Source organism: Macaca thibetana, chromosome 3 (assembly GCF_024542745.1).
Source record: "Macaca thibetana thibetana isolate TM-01 chromosome 3, ASM2454274v1, whole genome shotgun sequence".
NCBI lineage: Eukaryota > Metazoa > Chordata > Mammalia > Primates > Cercopithecidae > Macaca > Macaca thibetana.
The window spans coordinates 150,769,600-150,793,370 of NC_065580.1; the positions used below are offsets into that span (position 1 = coordinate 150,769,600).

Consider the following 23,771-nt stretch of genomic DNA (forward strand, 5'->3'; position numbering starts at 1 on the left):
GTCTCACTCTGCTGCCCAGGCTGGAGTGCAGTGGCACAATCACAGCTCACTGTAGCCTCAATCTCCAAGGCACAAACAATCCTCCCACCTCAGCTTCTTGAGAAGCTGGGGCTACAGGCGCGTGCCACCACACATGGCTAATTTTTTTATTTTTTGTAGAGACAGGACCTCCCTATATTGCCGGGGCTGGTATCGAATTCCTGGGCTGGAGTGGTCCTCCTGTCTCAGACTCCCGAAGTGCTGGGATTACAAGTGTGAGCCATGGTGCCGAGAGAGGGCAAATGGGGAGTGAGAGTCTAATGGGAACAGAATTCAGTTTTGCAAGATGAAGACTTCTGGAGATGGATGGTGGTGATGGCTGCACACTGTGAATGCGCTTCCGCCACTGATACACAACACCGTGAACGCGCTTCCATCACTGAATGCACACCGTGAATGCACTTCCGCCACTGAATGCACAACACCGTGAACGCACTTCCGCTACTGAATAAGCACAACACCATGAACACGCTTCCATCACTGAATGCACACCGTGAATGCACTTCCGCCACTGAATGCACAACACCGTGAATGCGCTTCTGCCACTGAATAAGCACAATACCGTGAATGCACTTCCGCCACTGAATGCACAACACCACAAATGCACTTCCGCCACTGAATGCACAACACCGTGAATGCGCTTCCGCCACTGAATGCACAACACCGTGAATGCGCTTCTGCCACTGAATAAGCACAACACCATGAATGCACTTCTGCCACTGAATGCACAACACCACAAATGCACTTCCGCCACTGAATGCACAACACCACAAATGCACTTCCGCCACTGAATGCACAACACCGTGAATGCGCTTCCGCCACTGAATGCACAACACCGTGAATGCACTTCTGCCACTGAGTAAGCACAACACCGTGAATGCGCTTCTCCCACTGAATGCACAACACTGTGAATGCGCTTCCGCCACTAAATGCACACCGTGAATGCACTTCCACCACTGAGTAAGCACAACACCGTGAATGCGCTTCTGCCGCTGAATAAGCACAACACCGTGAATACGCTTCTGCCACTGAATGCACAACACCGTGCATGCGCTTCCGCCACTGAATAAGCACAACACCGTGAATGTGCTTCTGCCACTGAATAAGCACACCGTGAATGCGCTTCTGCCACTGAATGGACAACACCGTGAATGCGCTTCCAACCACTGAATAAGCACACTGTGAATGTGCTTCTGTCACTAGATCCCCAACATCGTGAATGCGCTTCTGCCACTGAATGCACAACACCGTGAACGCGCTTGTCACTGAATGTACAACACCGTGAATGCGCTTCCGCCACAGAATAAGCACAACACCGTGAATGCACTTCCGCCACTGAATAAGCACAATACCGTGAATGCACTTCCGCCACTGAATAAGCACAACACCGTGAATGTGCTTCCGCCACTGAATGAACAACACCGTGAATGCACTTCTGCCACTGAATAAGCACAACACCGTGAATGCGCTTCCACCACTGAATGAACAACACTGTGAATGCACTTCTGCCACTGAATGCACAACACCATGAATGCGCTTCCAACCACTGAATAAGCACACTGTGAATGTGCTTCTGTCACTAGATCCCCAACATCCTGAATGCGCTTCTGCCACTGAATGCACAACACCGTGAACGCGCTTGTCACTGAATGTACAACACCGTGAATGCGCTTCCGCCACAGAATAAGCACAACACCGTGAATGCACTTCCGCCACTGAATAAGCACAATACCGTGAATGCACTTCCGCCACTGAATGCACAACACCGTGAATGCGCTTCCAACCACTGAATAAGCACACTGTGAATGTGCTTCTGTCACTAGATCCCCAACATCGTGAATGCGCTTCTGCTACTGAATGCACAACACCGTGAACGTGCTTGTCACTGAATGTACAACACCGTGAATGCGCTTCCGCCACAGAATAAGCACAACACCGTGAATGCACTTCCGCCACTGAATAAGCACAATACCGTGAATGCACTTCCGCCACTGAATAAGCACAACACCGTGAATGCGCTTCCGCCACTGAATGAACAACACCGTGAATGCACTTCTGCCACTGAATAAGCACAACACCGTGAATGCGCTTCCACCACTGAATGAACAACACCGTGAATGCACTTCTGCCACTGAGTAAGCACAACACCGTGAATGTGCTTCTGCCACTGAATAAGCACAACACCGTGAATGCGCTTCTGTCACTGAATGCACAACACTGTAAATGTACAACACCATGAATGCACTTCTGCCACTGAACTACGCACTGAAATAAGATGAAAATGATTTTTATGCTATACACATCTTATCACAAGGAAAAGGCACACTCCACACACCTGCTGGACTTGGTGATTCTTCTTCTGAAGCTGCAGAGACAAAGACTCTTTCTCCTCTTGGTGAAAAGGCTGTGCCTGCGCACTCTGAAGCCAAAGTGTCTTCTCTTTTTCATGCAAAGCAGCTTTCTTTTCACTTCCAAATTCACCCTGTACACATCAATAACAATAAAAAATACCAGTAAGTTAGAAAAATACATTCTCTGCTGTTAGCTAGAATTCAGCACACTCAGCAGATATGCACGGAGCCCCTACTCTGCACCAAGAGCCGTGATGAGCCAGACCACGGCCCCCATCACACAAAACTTGGGTTCAAGGACTTCACTGGGAACACGAAGTCCTGGTTTTGGGGATAAAACACTTAAGGAGACACAAGTTTGCACTGGTGACAGCTGCGTGTCATGAGCAACTGCTCACTACCATTCCCAAATGGCTCCTGTAACATCTTTAAGAGTCACACTAAGAAGTTCACCATCAAGAGATTACAGCCTGTAATCCCAGCACTTTGGGAGGCCGAGACGGGCGGATCACGAGGTCAGGAGATCGAGACCATCCTGGCGAACACGGTGAAACCCCGTCTCTACTAAAGAAATACAAAAAACTAGCCGGGCGAGGTGGCGGGCGCCTGTAGTCCCAGCTACTATGGAGGCTGAGGCCGGAGAATGGCGTGAACCCGGGAGGCGGAGCTTGCAGTGAGCTGAGATCCGGCCACTGCACTCCAGCCTGGGCTACAGAGCGAGACTCCGTCTCAAAAAAAAAAAAAAAAAAAAAAGAGATTACAGCCATGAAAATCCAAGATATTTGGAAACCTAGGTTTCTTCCCTTTTAAAAGATTAAACTTTCTTTCTTTCTGAATAACAAAAACTTTTAAATACGGTTCAATAGATGAATTAAATTATGTATCTCTATCTATCTACCTACCTACCTACCTACCTTGAAGGACTCTTCTCTGTCACCCAGGCTGGAGTGCAGTGGCGTGATCTCAGGTCACTGCAACCTCTGCCTCCCAGGTTCACAGGATTCTCTCACCTCAGTCTCCCGAGTAGCTGGGATTACAGGCGCCTGCCACCACACCCAACTAATTTTTGTAATTTTTCTTTTAGTAGAAACAGGGTTTCCACTAAAACCTGTTGGCCAGGCTAGTCTCGAACTCCTGACCTCAAGTGATCTGCCCACATTGGCCTCCAAAAGTGCTGGGATTACAGGTGTGAGCCACTGCACGTGGCCAATTAAATTAATGAAATAAGCTTATTTTTTTAAACCTACAGAGGTAGCACTTCTAGAATGGCAAAATAGGACCTCCAAAATCTGTTCCTCTATAAAAGCAAAAGTGGTAAAAACCATCAAAACCAATGTTTTCAGAGCTGTAGTAAAAACCATCAAAACCAATGTTTTCAGAGCTGTGGTAAAAACCATCAAAACCAATGTTTTCAGAGCTGTGGAAATCTGGTCAGAGCAATCAGAGGAGTTTGTTTATGGAAAACACAGGCTGAGTGTCCATCAGAACAAACTTCGGGTGCTTAACTTTGCCCTGACCCCATATCTCCTCTCCAATCTAACAGCCCTGAAAACTAGTAGTTGCTGGGGTTGGGTGGGGGACAGAATGGATTTGGAATACCCCAAAACTTCCATGCACAACTGCCCGAGCCCACCGGCCGGGCACCTCGCTGCCGTGACTGGGTCAGAGCTCTCGAGGTCAGAAATTCCACCCCAGGGCATTGGCTGGAAACAGTCAGTGGCAAGTGTTTAATAGCTGCAGCTGCCCACAGTAGAGAAACCAGTTGGGACTAATAAGGGGCTGCCGGAAAAACTAAAGAAAACATTTGAGAATGAGACATCCACAGGGGGCTCTGAAAAGCTCTGACATCTTTTGGGACTCTACGAGGTGTGAACACGCACAGGGCTGTGCCCACACCGGAAAGGCCCAAGAGGCCCTGGGCTGGCTGTAGTGACCGTGTGGCTCGGCACAGCAGGGGTGAAGGCCAGGGCCAGGCTGTCCACCGCCCACCAGAGCCCAGAGGGCACAACACACACAGGGCCCTCAGCAGAGAGAAAGACTGAAATAGAGTTCCCTTGACATCTGGAGCTGAAAAGTACAATCACTGAAAAAAAAATTCACTAGAGCGAGGCTCAGCAGCAGACTCGAGCAGGCAGAAGATAGAAATCACACGCTGGAAGATAGGTCAATTAAGATGATCCAGTCAGGGAACAGAAAGAAACATGAAGAAAACTCAGCAGAGTCTCCAAGGCCTGTGGGGTACCCTCAAGCCAGACAGAGGGAGAGAAACGGGCAGAGGGAACCCTTGAAGACACAATGGCCAAAAACCTCCCAAATTTGATGAAAATAACAATAATAATAATAATAATCCCCACATACAGCTCAATGGACTCCACATAGGACCAACTGACAGAGACCCACACCTCACCCATCACAGCCAAACCTCGGCAGTGTTCAGGACAAAGCTTGAGGCCAGCCAGTGCGCGGTGGGTATATGGGTGCCGCTCAAGACATGTAGCCCCAGGAAGACGGGCGAGGCTCACGACACACAGCCCGGGAAGACGGGCACAGCTCACGATACGGAGCCCCAGCTGACAGGGGAGGCAGCGGAAAGCCCGCCCAGCACTGAAGGAAAAGCCTGTGGACCTTGAAGTCCACATCCAGGAAATGATCTCTCAAGGACGAAGGAGAAATTAAGACATTCCCACAAAAACAAAAGCTAAAAGGATTCATCACTAGCAGACCTGTCCTTCAAGAAATCCCAGAGGAAGTCCTTCGGGCTGAAACATAAGGCACCAGACTTGAATTCCCAGGAAGAAATGAGCAGCAGTAGTGCAGGTAACGACACAGGGAAAACAGGAGACAACACAACGTGGCTTTTGTTGGTAACTCCTCTTCCTCCCGATTTAAAAGACACATGTGTAAAGGGCACAGAAAGAAAGATGTGCTTGGTACGACAATATAAGCACAAAGGGCAGATGAGGGAATGAAGCTACATTAGCACATAATTTTGTAAGCTTTTAAAATTAAGTTGGTATTAATCCAAACCAGATTGTTAGAAGGTGTTTGCTGTAATGCTCAGGGCAAGTGAGAAAGAAATAAGGTAACTCAATAAATAGCAGTCCCCTCTGTCTGCGGTTTCAGTTACCTGTGTTCAACCTCACTCTGAAAACACCATATGAAAAATTACAGAAGTAAACAACTCTTATGAGTGTTACACTGCCTGCCCCCAAGCTGAACAGGGTGAGGAAATCTGGCAGCCCAGGCCAGGGGTCATCCCTCTGTCCAGCGTTACCCACGTGGCAAGCACTACCCGCCCACAGGCAGGCATCTCGGTGATCAGACCAACTGTCACAGCATCCCAGTGCTTGTGTTCAAGTCACCCTTATTTCATTTAATAACGGCCCCAAAGTGCAAGAGAGGTGATGCTTCAATTCAGATGTGCCAGAGACGCCACAGGGTGATTCCTTTCAGTTAAAAGTCGATGACGGTGCAATTCAGACATGCCAGAGATGCTATAGGGTGATTCCTTTAAGGTAAAAGTTGATGACAGGTACGTATAGGAAAAAACAGCATATAAGGCTTCAGAACCATTCACAATTTCAGGCACCCACTGGGGGTCTTGGAATCCTTCCCCTGTGGGTAAGGGGGGACCACTGTACGGTAAAGGAAACATCGAGGAAATGAAAGTGAAAAAAGGCAGTCATGGAGGAATACAGGAACAAAAAGGGCGTAAGATGTACAGAAAACAAACATCCAGCAAGTCCTGACACCTGCCACAACGTGCGTGAACCCGGGAAACACATGAAGTGAAAGCAGCGGATGCCAAGGGCACACGCTGAGTCGATTTATGTAAGACGCCCACAGCTATGGCGAGCAGATGGCAGATCACCAGAGATGGGGCAGGAGGGAGAATGGGGAGTAACTGCTAACGAGTGGGGGGTTTCTTCTTTCTTCCTTAATTTTCATTTATTATTTTTTGAGACAACGTTTTGCTGTCGCCCAGGCTGGAGTGCAGTGGTGCGATCTCAGCTCGCTACAGCTTCAGCCTCCTGGGCTCAAGCGCTCCTCCCACCTCAGCCTTCCGAGTAGCTGGAACTACATGGGCAGGCCAACAAGCCAGGCTCATTTTTTTATTTTTAGTATTTTTTTATTTTTGGTCTTGAACTCCTGGGCTCCAGCAATCCTCTTGCCTCAGCCTCCCAAGGTGCTGGCACTATAGGCACGAGCCACTGGGGGTTTCTTTTTGAGGGGATGAAATACATTAGAATAAACTTGAGATAAGTGATGACAGATTCTCAGCAGAAAAGGTATGTTAAACAGCAGATTTAAATATTAAAACGCATGCCAAAAGTTGCCTAGAAAAAGCTGTTTTAAGACAATGAAATTATTTTGTGTTTTAACTTGGCATGTGAAAAGGTAACTGATAAAAGTAAGTTTTTTGTACCTACTTAGCAGGCAGGAAAGGACAGCACAGAGCCTGTGTCCTCAGCAGTGGGACCTGCTACTCCAGGACGGCTGGGGTGGAGTGCCGGCTCCCGCGCCCCACCCAGCAGGGCCAGCAGGGCTGAGGGCTGGGGCCCCACTGGCTTCAGGAGGAAGACGACGTCAACACTGACTGAGTTCCTTTTCTGAATTAACTGCGGCAACAGTTTCAATAAACCCATGGAACCTTTGACACCAGAAATGACCTTTATTCTCTACCTTTTTCATGTGATAAGCCATGGGGAGGAAAAGGATAAAGGATCGGGTGCCCGCCGTGCCGGCTTGGAACTTGCTGAAGGTGCCAGGTAGGCTGTGCGGCTGCATCTTAGTCACGGGAAGCAGAAACAGGTTCACAGCATTCAGCACTAAAGTCACTCTCAAGGTCTCCAGACCATTTGGAATTGTGAGTACAGTTCACTTTAACAAACTTTCTCTCCTGGATTTGATTTAGTTCCACTTGTTTGAAAGGAAGGACTCCAGATTAACTTCTGCACTGTGGCACACTACAAAGTTTCCGAAGAACTTTAATTACCTTGCGGATGCCCCAACCACCAGCAGTGCGTCTCCTGGGGGACAGACACATTGATCCAGACCAAAAGCCAGGGAGGAGGCAGCGGGCCAGGAGGAAGAGGTCCAAACAGGGATGCTGGTTCTGGGTATACCAACCACAAAATGCCAGTGAATTCAAGAACAAAACCCCAAATGCCAACGCAGACCGGCAGGACGGAGGCCAAGGGACTGGGAAAATAGGAAAATTAATCCGCAAGACAAGGTGCCACCATGGTGCCCACAACAGCTCACACTCAGAGTCACAGTGGACGGGCTCCTCAGGCCCAGTCAGGCACAAATCAGGTACTTTCCTCCTGGCACCCACAGCGTCAGCCTGGGGGGCCCAACGGCAAACCTCTGTGCTCCCTGTGCCCAGCAAAGGATGTGCCAAGAGTCCAAGGCTGAAATCAGTGGCCTTTGAACATCTTTCTGAGCCACAGACTACTTACTCTTTGGACAAAAATCTCTCATTGAGGCCTACTGCGTAACGATGAGAAAATCAAACTTCTGTTTGAGGCCAACACGGGAGCCCAAGAACATCACACACACATACTCCCACAGCCTGCGGAGCCTGCCCTAAGCCACAGATGCCCCCAGCTACGCCCTACTGAGGAGCACAGCTCTAGCCCCGCGGCCTCTTGGATCCCGGAGTCATACACTGCAGATGGAGAGGGTAGAGGGCAGGCTCCACAGAGAACCCCGGCCAGGGAGGGCCAACACTGCACATGGCCCACCGGGACGCCCGGGCATGGCAGACAGGCAGTGCTCCCTCCACCCACTGGCAGCTGGAAGCTCCGTGTGTCCAATCTTGACCTTCACTTTGTTTCAGGGCACAGCACCACCTGCAGGCACCGCCTCGCACACGGGGGAGCCACCCTAACTGTCCACGCTTGGCCCTGTCCTGCCCACACACTCTCAGGCCTTCTGCAGACCTGCAGAGGACGTAGGAGGTAGTGGAGGCCAAATGAGGCGCCTCCCCGCAGGGGGACAGCCCCCAGGAGACATCGGGCAGGGCTGGGCAGGTCACAGGCATGGAGGCCCAGCAGAGGGACGGCCGGTGCCCCACGTGTGATCCCTCAGGCCCAGGGCCTTGGCTCAGCCGCAGTGTCGTGCAGAAGCGTGCATCCTCAGCCACCCCCTCAACCCGACCAGGATGGCTCAAAGGAGGTTTTCTTCCTGCAAACCCCTGGCAGAGAAGGCTCCTACAGGCTCTGCCAGGGGGTTGCAGGAAGAAAACTGGAAACTCTTTAAATTGATCATGTTCTGGTCGGGCGCGGTGGCTCACGCCTGTAATCCCAGCACTTTGGGAGGCCAAGGTGGGCAGATCACGAGGTCAGGAGATCGAGACCATCCTGGCTAACACAGTGAAATCGCGTCTCTACTAAAAATACAAAATGTTAGCCGGGCGTGATGGCGGCGCCTGTAGTCCCAGCTACTCGGGAGGCTGAGGCAGGAGAATGGCGTGAACCTGGGGGGCGGAGCCTGCAGTGAGCCGAGATCGCGCCACTGCACTCCAGCCTGGGCGACAGAGCGAGACTCCGCCTCAAAAAAAAAAAAAAAAAAAAAAAAAAACTGACCATGTTCTAACTTGTGAGGTCAGTATCAAAAAGATGTTTTAAAAAAAGTTATTTTCAGGTTTTTCTAAAATCCATACAATCACAGAAAAATATCACATACGTTTCAATCATAAATAAGTGGCATGCACAGAGAAAACCAATGTCAGAAGGCAAAGACATTCAACTGAGGACGCATTCAGGACATTCAAATGCTGTCTAAAACAACATTAATATTCTCTTAATATTAAAAAAAATTAACCTATGAAAAGATTTGGGTTTTAATCCAAGAAAAGATGAGACTGCCTTGAGCACCCCACAGCGGCCGCATGCAATTCGCTTCTGCACTCAGCTCTGCTTCGTGTTACCAGCACAGGCAAGGCAGGGCGGGCGGGGGAATCTTATGGGATACATATTTCTATCAAAAAGAAATCAAGCTTACGTTTTCAGAGGACTTTCCTCACAACCAAACTCCCAAGGGCGGTAGCCCGGAAAGTAATTCAATCACCCCACAAGCGTAGGTCACGTCGCCCTGCTGACAAGTGACTGCTGTTCCAACAGGTGCAAAGATATTTGAGGCTCAGATAAAGCATCGCCACAGGGGCAGAACAGGACAGCCCAGCTATTCTGGGACAATGACCCAAAACACTCCCGTCAGGGCTCGGCAGGGCTCCGTGTAAGTCTTTTTTTTTTGAGACGAAGTTTCGCTCTCGTTGCCCAGGCTGGAGTGCAATGGCACGATCTCAGCTCATCACAATCTCCGCCTCCCGGGTTCAAGTGATTCTCTTGCCTCAGCCTCCCGAGTAGCTGGGATTACAAGTATGTGCCACCATGGCCGGCTAATTTTGTATTTTTAGTAAAGACAGGGCTTCTCCATGTTGGTCAGGCTGGTCTCGAACTCCCAACCTCCGGTGATCCACCCACCTTGGCCTCCAAAAGTGCTGGGATTACAGGCGTGAGCCACTGCGGCCAGCCTTTGTAAGTCTTTTCACGGGGTAAAGCCTGAGGAAAGACCAGGAGCAGAGCGGCCACCACACAAGAGGCATTCTCACCAATCACAGGCCTGTGGATCTACCAACACACTCGCAGGAACGAGGGAACAGTGACCAGCATCACAGGAACAAACACAGATCCTGATGTGAGCCAGCCAGAAGAGACTGGCACGTGGGCTGGGCTTGTGATAAAATGCAGACATCGCTGTGGGTGTTTCAGGTGAGATGGATAATGGTTCTGCTTTATTGGGGGAAAACACCTCACTCGCAGACACACGGTGTCTTGGATTTGCTTCTAAACAATCAGGAGGAGAGGGGGACTGATATACTGAGTGTGTACCCCACTAACCAGCGGGACCGGGGGCTTGCTGAGTTATTCTATTTCCGCAAATGCTGCCATCTGCCCCAAAAAAAGATAATATAAAATAAACAGTACATCCCACCTCCCCATAGCCCAATTATTTTCTTCTGTGAAATCAGCTACACCAAAACAATCACATAAAAGAGTGTCTGAGCGGACGGGCACAGTGGCTCACGCCTGTAATCCTAGCACTTTGGGAAGCCGAGACGGGCAGATCACGAGGTCAGGAGTTTGAGACCAGCCTGCCAACATGGTGAAACCCTGTTTCTACTAAAAATACAAAAATTAGCCAGGCGTGCTGGTATGCACCTGTAATCCCAGCTACTCAGGAGGTTGAGGCAGGAGAATGGCTTAAACCTGGGGGGTGGCGGAGGTTGCAGTGAGCCAAGACCACGTCACTGCACTACAGCCTGGCGACAGAGCGAGACTCCATCTCAAAAAAAAAGCTAAGACTGGGCGCAGTGGCTCACGCCTGTAATCCCAGCACTTAGGGAGGGTGAAGCAGGTGGATCACAGGTCAAGAGATTGAGACCATCCTGGGCAACATGGTGAAACCCCATCTCTACTAAAAATAAAAGAATTAGCTAGGCATGGTAGTGCACACTGTAGTCCCAGCTACTTGGGAGGCTGAGGCAGGAGAATCGCTTGAACCAGGGAGGTGGAGGTTGCAGTGAACCGAGATCACACCACTGCGCTCCAGCCTGGAGACAGAGCAAGACTCTGTCTCAAAAAAAAAAAAAAAAAAAGAGTATCGACATGCACATTCTTAGCAGCAAAGTAAAAAGATAACTTACTCACGCAAACTTGTACCTCAACTAGAAAAATACTGCAAAGACACTCTTAGTCCCGGCCAGGTGCAGCTCACGCCTATGGTCCCAGCACTTTGGGAGGCTGAGACAGAAGGATTGCTTGAGGCCTGGAATTTGAGACCAGTCTGGGCAACACAGTGAGACCCTATCTACACAAAAAATAAATTAGCCAGGTATGGTGGTGCACATCTGTAGTCCCAGCTACTCAGGAGGCTGAGGCAGGAGGACCACTTGAGGCCAGGCGTTCAAAGTCACAGTGAGCTGTGACTGCATCACTACCTTCAGCCTGGGCAACAGAGCAAGATCCTCTCTCCAAAACAACAACAACAACAAAAACAGTCACCCTAGAAGAACAAAAGTACAGGTTAAAAGATGCAGGTGACACACCGTTTCAGAAAATGAACACCTCTTTGTGCTGTGCGCAGATAAAACGGACAGAATTCCTTTAGCATGAGTCCTCAGAAAAGAGAGAGAGAATCTGACGTTTCCAGAGAAGACAGACCTACACAATGCCCAGCAGGGTGCACGTCTCAGGGCTGTGCCTCAGGACTGAGGGGCCAGTGTCCACACTGGGCAGCACCCAGAGCTGTCCACGTGAAGAAGCAAGTCAGTTCTAACCTCAGAATCCGGCGCTGCGTCACCCATTCTCGGGAGCAGTCCCTCTTCACTGAGCAAACCTGTCAGGTGCAAAGCCTTCTTTATGGCTAGATGTGAGATCTTAGCTGTCCTCGTTTAAAACCCCCTTGAAACAGCATGTACAAAAACAAACGACCTAAAATTTGCACACAATGTTTCAAATAAATTACCAGTTATTTCTTAAGTGTTCCAAACAGAGACTCAAACCCTCCCCGCAACAGAAAGGCCAGAAAATCGTACAGACCCAGAACATGGAAGCCGGAGGACCCCAGGCATTCAGCCTGTAGGACAACATGCAGAAAGAATGACCTTTGTGCATGTGCTGTGTGTGTGCATATGCTGTGTGTGCATGTGCTGTGTATATGAGAATGTGCTGTGCATGTTCACATGTGCTGTATGAGCATGTGCCCTGTATGTGCACGTGTGTGTGCTGTGTGCACACATGCCATGTGCATGTTCTATGTGTGCTCTGTATGTGTGTGCTGTGTGCACGTGCTATGTGTATGTGCTCTGTGTGTGTGTGCATGTGCTGTGTGTATGTGTGTGCGCACATATGCTGTGTGTGCATTTGCCTTGTATGGGCACATGGGCTATGTGAATGTGCTGCGTGTATGTGATGTGTGTGCAACATGTGCTGCATGTGTGCGTGTGCTGTGTGCATGTTCCTTGTATGGGCACATGTGAGTGTGCTGCGTGTGCACATGTGCTGTGTGTGAGCATATGCTGTGTGAGTGCACATGTGCTGTGTGTATGTGTGTTGTGTGTCAGCATGTGCTCTGTGTGTATGTGCCTGTCCTGTGTGTACATGTGCTATGTGTGAATGTGCTGTGTACGTATGCCTTGTATGGGCACATGTGTTGTGTGTGTGTGCTGCATGTGTGCATGTGCCGTGTGCACGCATGTGCCATGTGCGCATGTGCTGTGTGCTGTATGTATGCGTGCATGTGCTGTGTGTGCATATGTGCTGTGTATGTGCATGTGCTATGTGTGTGTCATGTATGGACACATATGCTGTGTGAGTGTGCTATGTGTACGTGTGCTGTGTGTGCATGTGCTGTGTGTATGCATGTGCTGTGTGCGTGTGTGCTGTCTGTGTGCACGCATGTGCTGTGTGTGTGCTGCATGGGTGTGCATGTGCTCTGTGCATGTGCTGTGTATGCATGTGCTGTATATGTACTGTGTGCACGTGCTGTGTGTGTGCTGCATGTGTGCGCGTGTGCTGTGTGTGAACGTTGTGTGTGCTGTTTGCATGTGCTATGTGTGCACATGTGCTGTGTGTGTGCATGTGCTGTGTGTGCGCATGTGCTATGTGCTGTGTGCACACATGTGCTATGTCTGCATGTGTTGTGTGTACGCATGTGCTGTGTGTGCATGTGCTCTGTACGTGCTATTTCTGTGCATGTGCTGCGTGGATGTGCGCATGTGCTATGTGTGCATATGTGCTGTGTGTTTGCATGTGCTGTGTGTGTATGCTATGTGTGCACACGTGCTGTGTGAGTGCGCATGTGCTGTGTGTGTGTGCACATGTGCTGTGTATGTGCTGTGTATGTGCTGTGTGCGTGCATGTGCTGTGTATGCACATGTGCTCTGTGTGTGTGTGTATGCACTCATCATGTAGGCCAGCAGGCAGGGTGGCGGTGCCTGGGTGGGGCAGGTGCACAGGTCCACGAGTGGGGAGACCTTGCTGCTTAAATGCAGTCCTGCATGGATGCAGAGAGTCAAGACCACAGCAGGTGGCAGGGGACCTCAGCCAGGCCCCTCCACGGCCACCTTGGGAATCCAAGGGGGATTCCGACTGCTCGGTCTGGCTTCTTCTGACACAATTTGGTACCAAGTGCTTACGCATATTCTGACACATAAGATTTTTTAAAAAACGAAAAAGTAACTACACTGGCCAGGTGCAGGGGCTCACGCCTATAATCCCAGTACTTTGGGGAGGCCAAAGTGGGAGGATCACTTGAGTCCGTGAGTTCAAGACCAGCGTGGGCGACAAAACAATAAAAGTTAGCAAGGCGAGGTGGCACGTGCCTGTATCCCAGCTACTTGGGAGGCTGAGGTGGGAGGACTGCTTAAGCCTGGCAGGCAGAGGCTGCAGTGAGCCAGGATTGTGACACTGCACTCCAGCCTTTTTTTTTTTTTTTGAGACGCTGTCTTTAAAAAAAAAAAAAAAAAAAGAAAGTAAACCATACGGTGTGCAGATTTCTTTCTTTTTTTTCCTGCAGCCACAGATTTCCAGGCTCAAGCAATTTTCTCTTCTCAGTCTCCCAAGCAGCTGGGACTACAGGCCTGCATCACCATGCCTGGTTAATTTTTACTTATTTTCCTTTTTTTTTTTTTTGAGACGGAGTCTCGCTCTGTTGCCCAGGCTGGAGGGCAGTGGCGTGATCTCTGCTCACTGCAACCTCTGCCTCCCGGGTTCACGCCATTCTCCTGCCTCAGCCTCCAGAATAGCTGGGACTACAGGCACCTGCCACCATGCCTGGCTAATTTTTTGTATTTTTAGTAGAAATGGGGTTTCACCGTGTTAGCCAGGATGGTCTCGATCTCCTGACCTCATGATCCGCCCGCCTCAGCCTCCCAAAGTGCTGGGATTACGGGCGTGAGCCACCGCACCCAGCCAATTTTTGTTTCTAGAAGTGGACTCTTGCTATGTTGCCCAGGCTGGTCTCAAACTCCTGAGCTCAAGAGATCCTCCCACCATGGCCTCCCCAAGCCCTAGGATTACAGGCATGAGCCCCAAGCCCAGCCTGTGTGCAGATTTGTAAGAGCAATTAAACGTGCTCTGTATCCACACAAGCCACATCCCCCTCAGCAGCCCAAGCTGGGATGGCCCCTCCAGCTCAGCGTGGCCTCCCCCGTCAGCCTCCAGGCTCTCCGTGCCCCTCTGTTGCCATCATCTGCTGGCAGGCACCCCTCATTATCCCCCGAGCCACCCAGTGCCACACCCGGGATGAGCCCCGGCCTCCCCGACCCCCGGCCTCCCAGGGTCTGAATCGCCTCCACCTTGTTTTTCGTCCAGCTCCCAAGTAGCCTTTAGGACAGATGTGTGGTCGCTCCACAGACCACTCGCTGCCTGCAGACCAGGGCATAGCGCTGCCCTCCAGAGGCCCCGGTGGGAAGGGAGACCAACCAAAGACACCCCCCGCAGATGCCCACCCCTGCAGCTGCTCGCTGGCCAAGGGCATTGACACATCTGCCCCCACGAAGCTGCACCCTTTGAGCACAGATCCCCTAGCACGCACAACCCAGCACCTCCAAGTGTACCCATAAGTGCCTCAACACTCTGATGAAGACTCAGGGCAGAGAAGCCCGGGAGGCACCCCTGTGGGAACCACACCCATGGAGCTGCTCACCTGGATAGCCCCCTCCCACAGCACCTCCAGCTCCCCCAGCACTCCGCCGGCTCCCCCAGAACCTCCAGCTCCCCCAGAACCTCCAGCTCCCCCAACTCCGCCTGCCCTGCTTGCTGCTCCTGCATCTTGGCAGCGTGCGTCTCGGAGTTCCTGCAGGGCCGCTAGGTGCTGATGCTCCAGGAGCAGGACCTCGGCACCCACCCTGTCCAGGGCTTCGGTCCTCTCTTCCTCCAGCAGGCGTCTCTGATTGCATAGGGCCATGACCAGCTCCTTCCGTCAGGGAAACATCCAGACGTGCCACATCCCCACGCAGGGCACGGAAGGTGCACACACTCCACATGCTTCCCATGACTAAATCAGGCTGTGGTTTGAAATACACACTTCATGTGTGATATGCAAGTTCCTCCTTTCTGAATATTCTTTCAGAACTTCGTTTTCTTTAAAATACAAAAAAACTAGCCGGGCGAGGTGGCGGGCGCCTGTAGTCCCAGCTACTCGGGAGGCTGAGGCGGGAGAATGGCGTAAACCCGGGAGGCGGAGCTTGCAGTGAGCTGAGATCCGGCCACTGCACTCCAGCCCGGGTGACAGAGCGAGACTCCGTCTCAAAAAAAAAAAAAAAAAAAAAAGAACTTCGTTTTCTTTAAACCAAACAAACCAAGAAAACCTAATTTTAAATCCACAGCTTGGGAACAAGTGCTATTCTCCAAAGCATCTGTTTGCCCGTTATCAAAACTGGGAACAAAAGGAACCTGAAGCTGGCATCTGAGGACTCGCCTGGAGGGCCGCTCCCAGCGGCGTCAGACCCCTTTCTAAATTTTGTCCAGAAAGACAACCTGGCTCCGGTTTCTCTCAAGAGGCACCTCCCAAGCCGCGAGCAGCGGCTCACACCTGTCATTCCAACTACCTGGGAGGCCAAGGCAAGAGGATCTCTTGAGGCCAGGAGCTCGAGACTAGCCTGTGCAACACAGGGAGACCCTGCCTCTTAAAACACAAAAAAGAAACAAACCCCCAGAACTCCCTGACATCTGGTGAAGACAAGGACAGGACAGAGGCCCGAGACAGACACTGACTGCACCGTGCTCATGACAGCAGTCGGAGCCCTGAACATGTTCTGCTTTCTAGGAATTCCCCCGAGATCACATGCTCAGCCCACACAAAACGGACAGCCTGAAACATAGCATGAAATCCCCACAGCGGTTAAAGAAGGTTCCACTTTTCTCCTGTTCTCACACAGAGCTGAAGGAAAGGAAACAATACGCCAGCGCCCCGGAGCCTCACAACCGTTCCCCACAGTCAGGAAGGAGGAAGCCCTCGCGTGGCATGCTGGTATCGGGAAAAGAACACGTCCATCTTATCCGAGCTGGCAATTCCCTAGTTTATAATTTGGAATATGTACTTCCTAAATGTCTGACAAGGTATTGATCTGCCAGAACAGCCATTTCTAACTGCCTCATCAACTCTAGACCATGCCCCATCCACCCTGCAGCCAGGCCTACGCATCCCCTGCCTGCAGGGAGACAGGCCAGCCCCAGCGGCCCCACATGTTCAGCAGAGCAGACTCATCTACGTCAAGGCGACAAAACCTCAGAGACCTCACTGAGGGCAGAGAAAATGCAAGGTGTGTGTGATAAGACAACATGCGTCCTTTCCTGAGTCACAGGCACTGCAGATTCTGCAGCTGGGCGCCAGCCCAGGGCAACAGGGACTTCGCCAGAAAATCTTCTTCATGATAAAAACTTGAAGTGCCTGGAAAATGAACCATCACTGCTTTTTTTGGTTTGTTTGTTTTTTTAGACAGAGTATTGTTCTGTCGCCCAGGCTCGAGCGCAATGGCGTGATCTCAGCTCACTGCAAGCTCCACCTCCAGGGTTCACGTCATTCTCCTGCCTCAGCCTCCCAAGTAGCTGGGACTACAGGTGCCTGTCACCACATCTGGCTAATTTTTTGTATTTTTAGTAAAGACAGGGTTTCACTGTGTTAGCCAGGATGGTCTTGATCTCTTGACCTCATGATCCGCCTGCCTTGGCCTCCCAAAGCGCTGGGATTACAGGTGTGAGCTATTTTTGATTTTTTTTTTTTTTTTTTTTGAGATAGGGTCTCACTGTTACAGTCCAGGCTGGAGTGCAATGGCACAGTCTTGGCTCACCCTGTAGCCTCGACTTCCTGGGTTCAAGCAATCCTCCTGCTTCTGCCTCCAAAGTAGCTGAGACTACAGGTGAGTGCCCCCACGCCCAGCTAATTGTTTTTATTTTTTGTAGACCACAGGCTGGTCTCAAACTCCTGGGCTCAAGTAATCCAACTGCCTCGGCCTCCTAAACTGCTGTGATTACAGACGTGAGCCATCGTGCCTGGCCCATTACTGCTCTTGAAACGTGGCAAAAGGGTTTAATTACAGGAAACATCAATAAAGGAGGGGCCCAAGGCTCTGAATACACAACACGACAATCAGATCTACCCACAGCACCTGGAAACCAAGTCGGCTGCAGGAGTGCCAGTCAGCCTTGAGGAATACTCCAAAGCCCACAAAACCCCACACCAAGGACTGGGCCCTCTCACATACGAGAGCAAAGCCTTTAGCAAGGTGCCTGTGATCAAAATAACCCTTCAACTCGATGTTTTAAAGCCCAGCTCAGGCCAGGTGCAGTGGCTCATGCCTGTAATCCCAGCACTTTGGGAGGTCAAGGCGAGTGTTATCGCCTGAGGTCAGGAGTTCGAGACCAGCTTGGCCAACATGGTGAAACCCAGTCTCTACTAAAAATACAAAAATTAACCGGGCATAGTGGCAGGCGCCTGTAATCCCGGCAACTTGGGAGGCTGAGGCAGGAGAATCACTTGAACCCAGGAGGCGGAGGTTGCAGTGAGCCAAGATCTCACCATTGCACTCCAGCCTGGTGACACAGCAAGACTTTGTCTCAAAAATAAAAAAAAATTTAAAAAAGCCCAGTTCACAACGAGACCAGAAGTCTCCATTGATCTTGGCAGCCTGTGAGACATACAGACACCCGCACAGGCTCACACAGCACACACGCAGACATGTGACACGCGGTGGAAACACACGGGTGGGGGGAGAGGTCTGCCCTGAGCTGGGGCAGGGTCCGGGCGCCTTACCTGGTGCGCTCCCTGCAGCTCGTGAGCCACGGTTCCAGCGAGCTCCGTGCTCGCTGCGGTTTGCAGGCCGTCCCGCACAGACTGTAGCTCCTCGTCATGTTTTTGCTTCAGTTTCTCCAACTCTTGAGTCAAAATTGTTTGGTGAAGAGAGTCCTGTTTCCGCAGTTGTTCCTCAAAGTCTGCTCGTAAGAGCTCTAGGGCCCGCCTGTGCTCCTCACGGATGGTCTGAATTTCAGACAGGTAACAGGATTCCAAAGAATCAAGGCTGGACAGATGTCTGGTCTCCAGAGCGCTGAGGTCGGCAGCGTGTTCCGTCTGCAGTTCGGCCACACGTGCGGCCAGCAGAGCCCCCTGCTTGCTCTCTAACGAGGCCGTCAGCTCACCCAGCGCCGCCTGGTGTCTGGCCTCGAGCTCTGCCGTCACTGACAGGAGCCGCTGCTGGTGCCTCTCCTGGAGGAGCTGCAGCTCACGGGTGTGCTGCTCCTGGGCCTCCCGCAGGAAGGCATCCTGTTCTGCACTGAATTTCTCGGTGATCTCTTTACGTTCCTCTAAAAACCTGTGGCAACAAAGTGAACACAGGACAGCTAAATACGCACCCAGGAAGCATCGATCCTTGCAAAAGCCCAGTCAGTTTCCTAAAGGAAACGCCACTTCAACTGTTCAGGTCTTCGTTTTGGGATTTTAACTGCTCTTAGTACTTCTCCGTCTGCCACCAGAAATAACAAGTGGGAGAGAGAAGAGGCCCCAAGAAGCCAGAGGAGCCCAGAGGCCAAAGGCCAAAGCCATGGGAGTCACCAGGTCACAGACCACAGGTAGGACCCAGCACCCTCGGCAAGAGACGGTGCACACATATCCCCACCAGAGCCACGCACGGCAGGTACAACCGACCTCCTACTCACACCAGGGCGTCCGAGCCAGGTCCCAGCTAAGAATCCCAAGGCAATCTCTGCTCCTCAGCAGGGAAGGGGCACTGCCCATAGGGGCCCATGGGGAGGGCGAGGCCTGAGAACCCCATGGCAGTGAATAGAACCCCATGGCAGTGAATAGAACCCCATGGCAGTGAATAGAACCCCATGGCAGTGAATAGAACCCCATGGCAGTGAATAGAACCCCATGGCAGTGAATAGAACCCCATGACAGTGAATAGAACCCCATGGCAGTGAATTAAGGAGGTGCAGGCGGCACTCAGGGCCGAAGACAGAGGAAGTCAGAGTCCTCACGGAAGGACCTGCTCCCATCAGGAGGCCAAAGTGCCTGGAGCCGGAGAGTCCTGCAAAATGCGGAGGCCTCCTAAGGGCGCTGGCGACACAGGACAGATGGCAAGAGGCACGGGCACCTCTGCGCCTGGAAGCCTCTCCCGAGGGCCTCCTTGGCTCCGCTCCACCACGAAGCACAAGTATCGCAGCCTGGGGAGAAGAACGTCCTGCTCGTGTTCATGCAGCCCTGGCGACTTGAACGTGAGTTTCTCCAACCCCAGAGCAGATCCCCGTGTGGCCCCAAGTTCTCCAACCCCTGAGCGGGGCCCCGTGGGGCCCCAAGTTCTCCAACCCCTGAGCAGGGCCCTCTGTGGCCCTGAGTTCTCCAACCCCTGAGTGGGGCCCTCAGCGGCCCCAAGTTCTCCAACCCCTGAGCGGGGACCTCTGTGGCCCTGAGTTTTCCAATCCCCAAGCGGGGCCCTGTGCAGCCCTGGCTGCTGGGCAAGAGCTGGGTGGGGCAGACAGATGAGAAGGAATGGCACAGCCCAAGGACTGAGGCTCACAAAAAGGGGTCAACACCAACAGGCAAAGAACCCAATCACTTTCTAAACCTCTTGAAAACTTCAGAGAAGAGTGGGTATGTTTTAGAAAAACATGCTTATTTTTAAAAATCACCTGTTTAAGTTAAAAAAAATATAAAAACGCTTAGTGGATAAACTCCATGTCCTTATGACACCTTATAAACGAGGTTTAGCTTCTATTGTTCAAATCTTAAAACATGCGAAGAACAACAGAGACGATGACTGATGTCCACCCTGGATACCCACCCAGGGAGTGCAGGCTTGGGGGGCTTTGAGGCAGCGACTGCCAGCCTGCCCGTCCGAGCACAAAGCTGTCCCACTGCCATCAGGCTGAAAACCTAGAGCGCCACACCTTGCTCCAGCTCCCTCCAGACCTTTTCGCCCAGTGGAGCCCACAGCGGCTCCTCCCAGGAGCCTGCCCACCCTCTACCCTCCACGGTGTCTGGCCTCACAGGGACTGCAGATGGCATCACCACAAACCCACCTGCTCCGGGCCAGTATCAGCTGCAGGGCACAGTCTTCCTTCACGTGGAGCGCGGCAAGCTCCCCGTCCTGGGCTGTGGGCGGCTCCCGCCCACACTGGCTGCAACGCAGGGCATCATCTGAAGTGAGCTCCTGTTCCAGCTGCTGCAGGCGGCCCTGCTGCTCCGTCAAGGACCTCTCCAGATCCAGGATCTGGGCTGCCTGTTGGTCCTGAAGCTGCCTCATTTCAGCTTCTCGAAGCTCAAACTTGTTTACGATGGTCTGTTTCTCGGACTCAGCCTTTTCTCTTAGTTCAAGAAGCATCAATGTTAACTTCTCCTCAGCTTCCCGCTGTAGCTCCTCCTTCATAACTTTCCAGTCCATTTCTTTTTTTTGGAATTCCTGTTTCATCAGCTCAGTCTTCTGCTTGGCATTATTTAGTTCCTCCTGGTGGTCTTCAACTAGATTGTGTTTTACCTATAGACAACATAATTTTATTTAGGAGAGAAAACGTTAATGTAAGAGATTATTAGAAGAGACAACCCAAACCCACCCCTGAAGACAGGGCAACTTTCACCACACACACACCCATTACGCTGCACACAGCAATGGAAATGATTCTCATGTTAATGAGAACGGAAGAAACCTAAAGTGAACAAATCTAAAACTAAATAAAATGCCTCCTACATCCTGGCACCGAGAACTGACTATTCTTTCTCTCTGGAGCCCGTGGCCTCGAGAGCAACCAACAACTGAAGGCAGCACACATCAGCCGAGCAAAGGCAGCAGCTGGAGTCTTCTTTGTTCGGACCAAGACCAGTGGCAGGACTCCAATCGGCCGCAGGCCTCCGTTAGGGGAATGCCAACCCCACAGATAGCGCTGGGCCACCCGCGGCAAGCAGGACCAGACGCCCAGGAGGCAAGAGCAGTTGATGGTGCGATGCTCCCGATCTGTACAAGGTCAACGCCAGGACAACGGAAGACCTTGAGCAAGGGGTGCATGAACTGCAAGGCACACTGTAAAGGGATCCTGTGCAGAGGGGGAGGAAGGAGAATGCAGAGAGCAAATATCCTAATCTTTTTTTTGAGACAGGGTCTGGCTCTGTCACCCAGGCTGGATCACAGCTCACTGCAGCCTCAAACTCATGGGCTCAAGCAATTCTTTATAGAGACAGGGTTCTGCATGTTGCCCAGGCTGATCTTGAACTCCTGAGCTCAAGCAATCCGCCTGCCTCAGCCTCCCAAAGTGCTGGGATTGTTATAGGTGTGAGCCACCATGCCTGACTTCCTGACTTTCAAAGAGAGAGAAAGTAGATCGATAAACTACTGAACTCATCAATAAGAAACAGACAGACAAAAAACCTAAAAAAGGCGTGCAAGATTGACCTCAACTCCTTATTTAAAAATTAAGTTATTAAAGTTTAGGGTCCTACTTCTGGTGATGCCTGTGCACCTCGCCAGACCAGCCCCCCAGAGACAACCACTATGAACTAAATAGAACATAACAAAAACCCTGAAGGCCGTGGAGAGACCCACAGGCGGACAGACCCTGGAGAGGGCTGGACGCTCAGAAGGAAGAAACGGCACTGGGCCATTTCTCTTTTTCCAGCCTTTCAGTAAGAGTAGGATCTGTCCGTGCTCCACATACAGAAATCCAAAATCCCACATATGAGCCAAAGGAACTGGAGAGTGAGGGAGGAAAGAGAGCTGCAATGCCTGGGAATGAACCCCGCGCAAATCTCAGGCTGACCCCGATCTGTACACGCAAGGGGCAGACTCTAAAAGCAGCAACCCAGCCAAAGCTACAAAACCTGAATTAACACCACGCCGCCACCTACACAGACACAGCGGAGCGTGGAGTCTGAAGTTAGCCAAGTGAACCGCCTGCTGCAACAGAACCCAGCCCTCTTCAGAGGAGCAGGACAGCACCCAGAGTCTCCAAATCTATCGCTCACGGTGTCCAGGGTGCGACCTGAACCCAGCCGACACATAAATAAGCAGGAAAACATGACCCCTGCTGAAAACACAATCAATGGAAACCATCACCAAAACCAAACAGATCATAAAATCCGCAGACAAGGGTTTTAAACATCTTTAAACACTGAACGACAAACCCGTCACCTCGGACTTTTTTATGCCACAAAAATACTCCTCAAGAATCTAAGCAGAATAAAGACTTTTCAAAAAAACAGAGAAAATGTGTGCAGCACAGCAAGAGATGCGAAGGAGATCCTTCGGGCTGATGGGAATGACGCCAAACACTCAGATCCTCAGGAAGAAATGAAGAGCAGCAGAATGGCAAGTGTAAGGCCATTTTCCCTCTTAATTTCTTTCAAATACCAGTTTTCCAAAGCAAATCTCCTGACACTGCAGGAGGCGGATGTGATGTCTAGTCTATGAGAACTGCAGCACAGAAGACGATGGGGAAGTGACAAAGCACCTGTGCAGTTAGAGGTCACAGTTTACACAGCGCAGCAGCGTGGTGACTCTCAGGAGATTGTACTGATAAAAGACAAGGTTAAGAATCTTGGCCGGGCGCGGTGGCTCAAGCCTGTAATCCCAGCACTTTGGGAGGCCGAGACGGGTGGATCACGAGGTCAGGAGATCGAGACCATCCTGGCTAACACGGTGAAACCCCGTCTCTACTAAAAAATACAAAAAACTAGCCGGGCGAGATGGCGGGCGCCTGTAGTCCCAGCTACTCGGGAGGATGAGGCAGGAGAATGGCGTAAACCCCGGAGGCGGAGCTTGCAGTGAGCTGAGATCCGGCCACTGCACTCCAGCCCGGGCGACACAGCGAGACTCCGTCTCAAAAAAAAAAAAAAAAAAAAAAAAAGGAAAGGAACTAATGTTTTGGCCGGGCGCGGTGGCTCAAGCCTGTAATCCCAGCACTTTGGGAGGCCGAGACGGGCGGATCACGAGGTCGGGAGATCGAGACCATCATGGTTAACACGGTGAAACCCCGTCTCTACTAAAAAATACAAAAAACTAGCCGGGCGAGGTGGCGGGCGCCTGTAGTCCCAGCTACTCGGGAGGCTGAGGCAGGAGAATGGCGTGAACCCGGGAGGCGGAGCTTGCAGTGAGCTGAGATCCGGCCACTGCACTCCAGCCTGGGTGACAGAGCGAGACTCCGTCTCAAAAAAAAAAAAAAAAAAAAAAAGAATCTGTACTCTTTTTTTTCTCTTTTCTCTGAGATGGAGTCTCGCCCTGTCGCCCAGGCTGGAATGCAGTGTCGTGATCGCGGCTCACTGCAACCTCTGCTTCCCAGTTTCAAGCGATTCTCCTGCCTCAGGCCCCCAAGTGGCTGGGATTACAGG

The 23,771-nt window shown here is 51.4% G+C and overlaps 1 protein-coding gene across 6 annotated transcripts in view; it reads right to left on the reverse strand.

Annotated features, from left to right (window-relative positions):
• Window positions 1-23,771, reverse strand: part of PCNT (pericentrin) — a 142,007-nt gene that overhangs the window by 59,347 nt on the left and 58,889 nt on the right. For all 6 annotated transcript variants that reach the window (XM_050784313.1, XM_050784318.1, XM_050784315.1 and 3 more), the window contains 3 exons: window positions 20,477-20,931; window positions 18,216-18,771; window positions 2,375-2,521 (listed from right to left, as the gene is read on the reverse strand). In XM_050784313.1, coding sequence (XP_050640270.1) covers window positions 2,375-2,521; window positions 18,216-18,771; window positions 20,477-20,931 — 1,158 coding nt within the window. The remainder of the gene's footprint in view (window positions 1-2,374; window positions 2,522-18,215; window positions 18,772-20,476; window positions 20,932-23,771) is intronic.